Genomic DNA, 9712 nt, shown 5'->3' with positions numbered 1-9712 from the left:
CCTCTTCTGTAGCTCTATATTAAGTCTAACATAATAGAACTAGCTCTGCTTATTCTAATTGTTCTCTAAAATAAGCAGAACGAAGTTGTCAATGTCCTACAGTACAAGGGCGTGGTGGTGCTACAAGTACTATCAAGGTAAATCAGATTTATTTAACGATTTTATTTACCTTGGAGTTGTCTTTTAACGATTTTTTCTTGAAAAGATCCATCCATGGGTGCGGTTTCCTTCACAAAACTTGATAACACAAATGACCATAAAATAGCATGAACAAAATGCACAATTACACATAGATATTTCTAGCTCTACTTTTGCACTACTGAGAGTAGCCCTGCGGTTTTCAGTTTTTTTTCATGATGTCTGATAACAGCAATACACAAATGAAAAAAAATCATCCTGAAACCGCAATGCGAATTGCGACAAAATTTGAAAACAGCATTGATAATTGTTTCACAGCCACAAATGTATATGTAAACCAATCAACATCAAGTTGAAATTCACACCCAGTTGCAGAAAAGAAAGGAATTGAAAGATGCAACCGAAAATCTAAAGCCAGTCACGATTGTCAAGAATTAATTTAGTAAATTAACAATCACAGGTTGTACTACAAACGCAGGATCTGCGCTTTGACTGCAGCTAGGAGCAAGAATAAAGCATACCCAGGCACAATCGAGAATGGCCTTGAGCATCTTTTGTAAAACTAAGCAGGAGAGGATTAAGACTTAGAGTGTCAGATAATAGGTAGCATATCGAGAAGGGAGTTACGTCAGGAGCAAACTCTACGGCATTAGGTCGGCTGCAACATTGATCAAAAACAGATCAGACCCAAGCACTCTGCAGCAGGGACGAAGTCCGGTCCAGAGACCCAGATAACTTCACTGCGATGGCTGAACCGTCCTGGATGATATCTGGCATTTTCTATATCATCGTCTATGATAGTCAAATGATGGTCTTTGGCTTTACCACTAGTGATCCAAGGGTTTTCCTGGTAGATGGTAATTTAGTTGTGTAATGATTCTTCAGGCTTAATCCGGCGAGCAGAACAAAACTTGATGTTTCACTTGAGAATCAATGTGAGGAGTATGTGATGTAGGGAAGTGCATTCAAAGACTAAAAATATCCTCAAATTATCGTTCATAAGTAACTGTCCATAACCATGCCGCAAAGAATAAGTCTATCGTGTTACAGTTCACACTCAACACAAGGGAAATTGCCTAGGTAAGAAGAATGTAGCAATTGGCGAAGATGGAGTCAGAAATATTTGAATACATTGTGCTGAATTCATCAGAGTACATAATAATAGACTAGGCCCCGGGAACTGGCTCGGCGGCAGCAGCAGCATCGGTTTCGGCATCGTCCCCAACAGGCCTCTCAATCTTCGCACCGACTTCCTCGCTGTAGTCCCCATGAACCTGTCGAACCAAATACCATAGAACAATATCAGCATGTGGAACCTCATCACATGAAAAAATCGACACATCACGATAAAGAAACCACGAGCTCATTCTGAGTCAGAAATACGGGATGATCAGTGGCACTTACGACAAGCATAAGAACAGTCTTTTTAAGGGTATAAAATGCGGAAGTGCCAATATAATCCCCAGTAAAAAATAGACTCACCTCCATGAGCTTCATTAAGTCAAACTTGGGAGCCTTGAGGATCTTCACTTTCCTAATGAACGTGTTCTGGAGTGGGTAGATTCCTTGGGTTGCCTTCTCAATTTCCTTCCCAATAACCTCAGGGATAAACTTGGCAACAAGTTCCTTCAAGTCACAAGTCTGGGCTTCCTTGGTCATGATTTCCCTCATCTTCCGCCTAATCTGCACTTATCGAGGCAGTGCAGAGTACCATTAGATCCGCAGCATTCACGGCACAGATCGGAAGAGGATACAGTGAAGATACAGATAGGATAATTCGTGATAACTAGCTACGGTGACGCCTTTCGGTAGTCTAGTTTGCTTTCTGAATTCCTGTGAATATTATTTGTACAGAAGCAATGTTCTGAAATACGATTTTAGGTTTCGGCTGGGTTCTTCGACAATTTCGAAATCCGGAGAAAGCAAGTAATAGTAATAGAAGTAGAGCTAGGGCAAACCTGGCGGATTTGGCTGCTCTGCGCGTAGCAGGTCTTCTTAATTTGGTTGGGCCTCTTCTTAGTGAACGCAATGCAGAAGATGCGGAGCTGGTAGTTGTCTGTAGTCTTGACATCCACGTGAGCCTCAATCAAACTCTGCCACTTACGCACCAGAGACCGCAGCTTGTCCGTCGTCAAGTCCATGCCCTACACCAACCACTTATCAACGATGTCAATTTCAGCCATAGCAGGCAATCCCAGGTTAGCCAAAGTCATCCGGCATATAATGCCAACAGCAGAACCACGGTTAGGGTTATTCTCACCCAGAAATTAGTAAGAACATTCTTGCCCTGCACATCCTCGGCCCTCAGCTTAATCTTGCGGAAAGCCTGATCTTCGTCATTCTGCAAATCAGCCAAGGAGACCTCGAACACACGACCCTTCAACCCGTCGGAGGCAATCTGATAAGACCATCAAGTAGAACCTTTTATCAGCTATCGATTCCGTGAGCAAAGTGGACAGCGCGCTCCAGCAATAAAGCGACACCCATCCCATAAATAAAAAATAAAAATAAAAAACTCAACCCTCAATACCTTGGTACCCGCGGTTCTGGTGACAAGGGTCTTCCCAAGCGACTTCTGCGTGAAGGTGTTAGGAGCCTTGATATCATACCAGTCCTTCTTGGAGAAGGGGTCGACACTGCACACCACTCCCACGTCGTCAAGTTAGCAGAAACCCTCAATAACTCACAAAAATGAAATTACACATTCGACTGTCGTAAAGAGCTCAGACAGCCAGCGGACGTTACATTTTCTTCTTGCCACCCTTCTTCCCCTTGGAGATCCGCTTGTTCTTCCCGACAGCCATGGCTGCAGACAGAGTAGCAAGAGATATGATGATGAGCAGGGGGCTGAAAGCCGAAAGAGAGCGAGCATTGGCAAGATCCTTTGCTTTTGCTTCTGCCGCATCGATAAACCCTAATTCTCGAAACCCTAATGTCTTTCGGCCCTATTCACACTATCTGGACTTTCACCTTTGCGCCTTCCGCCCCTCACTTTGGATGAGACTCGTGAGGGGGGGAAGGTACTTTCATCTATCCCTCCAAAATCAACGGCATCCTAAAATAACGAACCCCATTTATGACTTAATCAATTAAAATATATAATTTAGAGAATCTGTGATAGTGAGGATTATCAATTCAATGCTCCAGTGTTATATTTTTTTGCCATATGACATTGAACTCAAATCTTTTATTGCAAATTTACCCCAAAAGTTTTTAGTGGAAATAAATGTTTTGTTGTGTGTATATGGGGGGGTGCATGCCATGGGAGGTGTCCACGTAGTAAAAGAGCAGTGTCTACCTAGCGATTCCCTTAAATAATTAATTTACAAGATATTGATTACAACAATTTATGCAAAATTGACATTATATTTTAATTTACTTTATTGGTTAGTGTATGTATGTGTGTCTATATATATAGATATATATATAACATGTAATTAAAAATCAGTAAGTATCTAACCTATCATATTTAAAAATATATATATATATATATATATATATATATATACTATAGTTGTAATTATACATTTAAAAAGAATATTAAGAAATAAAAATATTTATGTTTTTAGAAATAATAATATAACTTTTCACTTTATTTTGAAGGTTAAATTGATACGCACTTGATAATAAACGACATTAAATTATGATTAAGCCCCCAAAAATGATTTCTAAGATGTTTTTTAATTTCAAATAAATAACATGATGTACTTTTGAATTGCAACAATTTGCTATTGTTATGAGCTTCTCCAAGGTGTATAGTATTTTACCCATCTTCACTCTTGTTTGGGTATTTTTACACTGAGCACAAACATTATTTGCAAATGTGTTGGATTGCTTGTTTTCTTACCATATCCTCCTGTATGTAATAATTACAGGTATTGAATTTTTTATTGAAGTAGATTTATTTATTTATTTTGGGTATGAGGTGTCAGAGTTTTGTCAACAACTTTCCTCACAAAGCTCTAAAATTTATAACACGCTTTGAGTTTTATTTTCAGAACATTATTGTTGTGTTTTAGATTATTATCGCTACCAATCTGTTTCAATGCTAAGCCCCCAAGATTACAAATACCAAGCTGGACCATTTGAAAACAGAAAGAACACATTTCAATTAAACAAATCATCAAACAATCAATACAACCACATCCAAAGCCAAAACAGTACCTCAACAAAATTTGTCATAAAGGACTCTTACAAGTTTTCTACATATACATATAGTACCTCTTTATTGATGTTTCTGATTGAAATTTGCTGTACATTTTGCAGTACTTGAAGTGAGTAGTTGTGTAAATTACTTGCACAAAGAATCCAATTAATTTCCTTTTACAAAAATAGGAGTTAAGACAATCAGAATCGCTAAATCCTTTCAAGGTACTCTCAATGGGAGAGAGACTTCCTGTTATTAGACAAATGTGGTGGTTCATTCAGAACAAATTCCTTGGGTACATCTTTGTACACTCCTTGGACCGTTTTGCTCTCTATGCTACCAAAAAAAAGTAAAAATAAATAAACAAAACAAAAAAATCTGAAGTGACCAGTGTACAACAAACTACCGAAAAATAGAGCAAAAAGGGAAGAAACAACAGAGACAATACAGCTGCAGAGCCAGGGATGTTGAGAGGTATCCCTCAGAAACTAGGGGGCAACAACTCAAATCTTTGCTGGACATGATACTCTGTATGCTCAAAATAAAAAAAAAACACAAAAAAGAAGTAAAATAAAAAATGCAAACTTCGTTCTTCACAAATCGGTGTTGAGTCTAGCTTGTTTTCACTTTGGGACATTGTTGTACGCCTCTGGGTCGCGTCCACTGGCGTAGCGCTCCTTCTTGTTGCGATGGTTTGCGAAGATCCAGTCTAGCGATAACAGAGTCAATGCAATGGACAATAGCAGGAGTGGGATCCAAATGTTGCGGAGAGCCCTCTTCGTCGGGGGGCACTGGTTGTTGACGATATCCTCGAAGGTGTTGTACACGATGGAGCAGTTGGTTAGCCTCGTCACCGTTGGGATAATGGTCACTAAACTCTGACCGGCTGCAACGAAACACCACAAATTGTCAGATTATGGACACCGCACAGTTTCAAAGGCTAGTTCGGTAGTCTCCGGTCTCATACACTCAGACTGAGAATGAACCTTGAGAGCTCAGGACAGAGTGGAGTACCTGAGGACAAGTCCCTGATTTGTGTGTCATTGGTTCTACTCACGAACTGACCTGCACCCAAACAGGCCTGCGTGACTGGCTCCGCGGCGCAAACGAAAGGCGCCACAACCTGAAAAAGTAGAGTTTCGCCAAATCAGTGAGGGCAGCCGACCAAGCACCATACCACTACTGTGGATTTGAGGTGGGAATGATGTATGAAAACAATGAAGGTGGGTCTAGTACTCACTCCTGGTAGTCCACCCAGTGTCACTGTGCCGTTTGGACAGTTACTGTTGTACTCGAAGGCCGGAGCTGGACCGATTGGATCGCATACCGTTGGAAGGGTAACAGGTCGGCCCAATGCAGCACTTGTTTGTTCAATTTGAGTGAGAGACCTCTCTGCCTGTCAGATTTCAAGGACGAATAGGAGCGTTACAAATTCGTGTACGCTTACACGCTAGGCTGCGAAGGATGCCAAGTATCAACACATCATAAAGCACACTGGTATTCATGACAGAGTGAGCACAAAAAGATGGGAGATGTTGAATAGTATTTACGCACCTGGGCTACAATGTTGTTGACACCCTGTCTGACGACGTTGGATGCAGAGGCGGCAGTTGCCAGGTCCACACAGGGAAGTAGTTCATCCAATGTGGTGTTTGAAGGTGTCGCGAGGTACTCAGAGAAAGCTTGGCATGTGTCCGATGTCACACTGCAAAACCAATATCAGCCCCGTTTTAGGATCTAGAGGATTGCCAACATTCACACTAGACCATAAGACGGAATCGAGAACGACAAGTCGCAATGCTAGAGGCTTTAATAGAAGAATGGCAGCGGCATTGAAGCTCTCACTTGTTGGCAGCGAAGAAAATTCCGAATAAAATCCAAGTCAAAGCAGCGATCAACCACCCGAGCAGAATAATCCTGTTGCGCACAGCACAAAAATATTATCTTAGCACGCAGCAGATTTTGCTCCCTTCTGAAATGGGGCTTCCCGTCCGTCTTCAGAAAGTAATGAACTTAACAGAAACTCTCCGAACGATCGGAAACGCAGGTTGCTAGTATAACTTGATTGAGGAGAAAATACTTTGAATTGCAATCGGAATGTATAGAACTTACAAAAAATAGATAGTCCTCCAGCCCATCAATGCCGATACTGCAAGAGAAAAATAAACAAATAATTAAATAAGCAGACGGATTCGCTTATATCAAACACACATCAGGTGATAGACAACAGATAACTCAAATCCCTATCAAACCCGAATTAAATGAATCAGAATTTTGTATTCCACAAGGACTAAGACATTAGAAGGTGCAGGGAGGTTTTCTTACGAAGTCCCATGACGACGAGAAAGAGGGCAATTGACAAAAGCACAATCAGCGTAATCTCTCTGGAACCAAGAAAACGATGGACACGGTCAGATTTGCAGATCACCAAACACGGAGTTCAAGAAGGGTTCACAATGTCAACACCAATACAGCATGTGCAACTAGCAGCAGGAGAACAGATTCAGTAATCGAGGAGGCAATGCCCTGGAGTTTGAGAGGGTGAGAAACATACATTCCATTGATGAGCTTATTGATCGTATTAACGTTATTGTCCACTGTGTTGTCAATGCTGTCAGCTTGTTGGTTCAGGTTCCTCACTGTAGAACTAAGTGTACTACTGTTCAGCCCCTCAATGTTGTACTTGCTGACAGTGGTGTCCACGTTCGACAATGTGTTGGACACATTGCGAACAGTGCTCGTCGCATCGTTTGCGGAAGCAGCTATACTGTCCCGCACTTTGAAGGCGCGATCGTGTAATTGGCTGTTGCGGACGAACATCGTGATAATAACACCTATGGCGAAGAGGGATAGGAGAAACGCCAAAATGCGAGGGATCCAATAATATGCACGTGATCGTCGCTCCGCTACCTTGGGACGACGGCAGCAGCAGAGTTTGAAGCAAGCGCCCAGAGTGATGAGCGCTCCGAGCAGAAGCCATGCAACACCTATAGCGAAGCCGTAGATTCCAGTGTACACTACTGACTGCAACAGGGAATCACATTAATGGTGGACGTGAGTAGTTCCGAATCTTGGAAAATTGCACGATGCTTGCACAAATGCACGGCTGGCAAAAAATGCAACTCAAGATTCGAGCATCGAGACCCACTAGACATCTACACCACGTAATAGCAAACATTCAGTTAGGGTTCACAAATAAATTATTCGTTCAGTGCTGTCTAATATCACTGTATCTGCGTGAGGACAATGGCAAAATCTCGGACAGGGTTAGAGGACATACCGCCCAGTAATGCTTGTTGGTCACGTCGTATCCGCCTCGATATTTCCTAAAATTATCCAAAGGGTCCCTTCGATCTCCTCTTACTGCCAACAGTTGTGTTTGTGAAGACGGCTGAACTTGCAAAAGCTTCCGGTCTGCAAGTGACGTTCACAAAACAAGTCAAGCTACTTCTTACGATTAATTCAGCACGAAAACTGAAGGACACCGGGCGATGGAGGACGGGGGAGAAGGGGATAAACCATCCCTTTGTCGCGGTTTCTGGGTGTCGTGTCAAATTGATCCCTCAGTGTTAGTAGAATGAGCGTAGTGGCTATGCCCTAGTGAAGACTCATTTCATCTGCTGGACGTAGACATCATATTCTGAAAAAAGGTTAAAAAGACGAAAAATCCGTTTTCCTTGAGTCTCAGACGAGTGTTCGGGCATATCACGAAACGCTCGACTGAAGAGGTCAGCAATCAGACCAGGTTTAGATTATTTAGTCAGTAACGAGACCATCGCTCCACTTAGAGAGCCCAAAACGCACACAGAAACTCAATGGGCATACCACAATGCTTCCAAAGACCCTGAGCTAAAGCGAAGAGCTCTCTCCATTTAAATACACACTCAGTACCGCTGCACCTTTACTACTGCCTCCACACTGTGAGGCGAGCATCAACGAGGTTGCTGTACTTGCCGACCTGAGAGGCCTAGAACAACTGCATCCCCCCTACAGGCCTAGTCAGCCAAGCGCGATGATTCAATTACAATATTTGACCTGCTTTTGGCCGGCAGCCGGCTAGTGTGAAGTTGCGACACGTTCTTATCTGGGCTTGTGTCAGGCACTCATAGCAGGATAACTGAACGACCAGTCTTAACTTATGAGACACTAACATTGTCTGAAGAACTCCCATACCCATCTTTTTCTCAAAAATGAGTGGCCTGGTGCAACGTCAGTACTAGAATAAGCTGCTGCAAAAAGAGTCTAACGCGCTCACGGGAATTTGTCCGAGAAAAAAAAAAACAAAAAACAAAAAAAACAAAAAACAAAAAACAAACAAACAACAACAACAACCACAATCAAGCCTCAACTGGGTGGACGGTTGAAACGCACCAAGAAAGTGTCCAGAGTCGAGGCTCATATACTCCGAGCTCCACTCGGACCGCGAAAGAGAGAAGTCTCCGAAGTCATTCTCGGCAGCAGCTCCTCGAGACAATACACCAAGTAAACACACTAGCGACACACACGCAATCCACTTCGCTGAACCCATTGCACAGTCCCACTCCAGCAATCACTCCAACTAGATTGGAGTCCGACCTTCTAATCTTGATAAGTTAAGGCAACTATGTCTCTCAGGCGAAAATTAACACCAGGGAGAGCTAAAGACGAGGATTTAAGGAGACGCAAGTCTTGCCCAGAAGCGCCTCAAATTAATAAACTCCCCAACTGATGTAAACAAGATAAACCTGGACGCCGTAACCTACTGCGCACCACCGACCAGTGCTCTCAGATCCTCATTGGTGCTCCCTCCACGCACGAGTCCTTGACTTCTGTCCTCCAGGAAAACATCCAACGTCCTTGAAACGCACCGCGAGCAAGATCTTACGAATGACAACTTCGATCTCTGGCAGAAAGCCAGCGCTAGATCTACAGAGTCCTGGATCGTTTACAAAGATTGCGGCCCCCGGCAGCAGCAACGGCCGTCCGTTGTGATGAATGAATCAGTAATACTGCTCCCGTTGTGTGATAATGCAGTGGTGCAGACCGACGAAGCCTGGAGCAGACTCTGTGTGCCGAACTGCCAAACCAGGACCCAGATTTGCTATTATGAAAACCAGCAGGGGGACTTAAGTAACATACTAATCCTCGACTCAAGAGATTATGGCTAGCAAAAGCTGCCTGCCTGAGAAATATCTCGGGACTAGACTTCGTGAATCAGTTTAGAATAACATCGGAACTGACAGCTGCCAGTTCGCTCGAAGGGTGGAGGGCCTCTAGAATGAGGCAAAGTGGCACCCCCAGTGAGACTAAGAAAAGCTTGGTTGAGTTGGGTGGGAAAGATGGACTGGATGGCTTGGCAAGCCTTCATTGAATCAATAATTGATGATGAGATGTATTATTCCAGAATTCGTCAAAAAAGCATATTATTCCTTTAGTTGCGGACCAACA

General features: G+C 42.9%; 2 protein-coding genes across 2 annotated transcripts; both read right to left on the bottom strand.

The window, feature by feature from the left end:
- Nucleotides 1-1248: 1248 nt before the first annotated feature.
- Nucleotides 1249-2989, bottom strand: LOC112294934 (small ribosomal subunit protein eS1y). The gene is made up of 6 exons (XM_024545938.3): nucleotides 2884-2989; nucleotides 2669-2774; nucleotides 2399-2536; nucleotides 2097-2282; nucleotides 1621-1821; nucleotides 1249-1412 (listed from the first exon to the last, which is right to left on the bottom strand). Exons 1-6 carry the CDS (start codon nucleotides 2940-2942, stop codon nucleotides 1305-1307), a joined length of 798 nt encoding a protein of 265 aa, XP_024401706.1. The 5' UTR covers nucleotides 2943-2989; the 3' UTR covers nucleotides 1249-1304.
- Nucleotides 2990-4499: 1510 nt separating this feature from the next.
- LOC112295354 (uncharacterized) lies at nucleotides 4500-9354 on the bottom strand. The gene is made up of 10 exons (XM_024546836.3): nucleotides 8657-9354; nucleotides 7566-7699; nucleotides 6840-7309; nucleotides 6611-6669; nucleotides 6398-6434; nucleotides 6131-6202; nucleotides 5840-5990; nucleotides 5526-5681; nucleotides 5300-5408; nucleotides 4500-5171 (listed from the first exon to the last, which is right to left on the bottom strand). The coding sequence occupies exons 1-10, from the start codon at nucleotides 8811-8813 to the stop codon at nucleotides 4909-4911; spliced, it is 1608 nt and encodes a 535-aa protein (XP_024402604.1). The 5' UTR covers nucleotides 8814-9354; the 3' UTR covers nucleotides 4500-4908.
- Between the last annotated feature and the right edge of the window lie 358 nt (nucleotides 9355-9712).

Source organism: Physcomitrium patens, chromosome 18 (assembly GCF_059467195.1).
Source record: "Physcomitrium patens ecotype Gransden chromosome 18, ASM5946719v1, whole genome shotgun sequence".
In the NCBI taxonomy this organism is placed as follows: Eukaryota; Viridiplantae; Streptophyta; class Bryopsida; order Funariales; family Funariaceae; genus Physcomitrium; species Physcomitrium patens.
Note: the sequence above shows the minus strand (reverse complement) of the source record. Positions and strands in the feature narration are given on the sequence as shown.

Bases quoted from the DNA above. Each gene is read 5' to 3' on its own strand.
- LOC112294934 (XM_024545938.3), bottom strand. From the start codon at position 2,942: ATGGCTGTCGGGAAGAACAAGCGGATCTCCAAGGGGAAGAAGGGTGGC. The intron at 2,283-2,398 runs GTGAGAATAACC...TGGTTGGTGTAG, and splicing joins ATGTTCTTACTAATTTCTGG to GGCATGGACTTGACGACGGA. The intron at 1,413-1,620 runs GTGAGTCTATTT...TTGGTTCGACAG, and splicing joins ACTTAATGAAGCTCATGGAG to GTTCATGGGGACTACAGCGA.
- LOC112295354 (XM_024546836.3), bottom strand. From the start codon at position 8,813: ATGGGTTCAGCGAAGTGGATTGCGTGTGTGTCGCTAGTGTGTTTACTT. The intron at 7,700-8,656 runs GTGCGTTTCAAC...CGTCACTTGCAG, and splicing joins CGACTCTGGACACTTTCTTG to ACCGGAAGCTTTTGCAAGTT. The intron at 5,682-5,839 runs GTGCGTAAATAC...GAAATCTGACAG, and splicing joins TCAACAACATTGTAGCCCAG to GCAGAGAGGTCTCTCACTCA.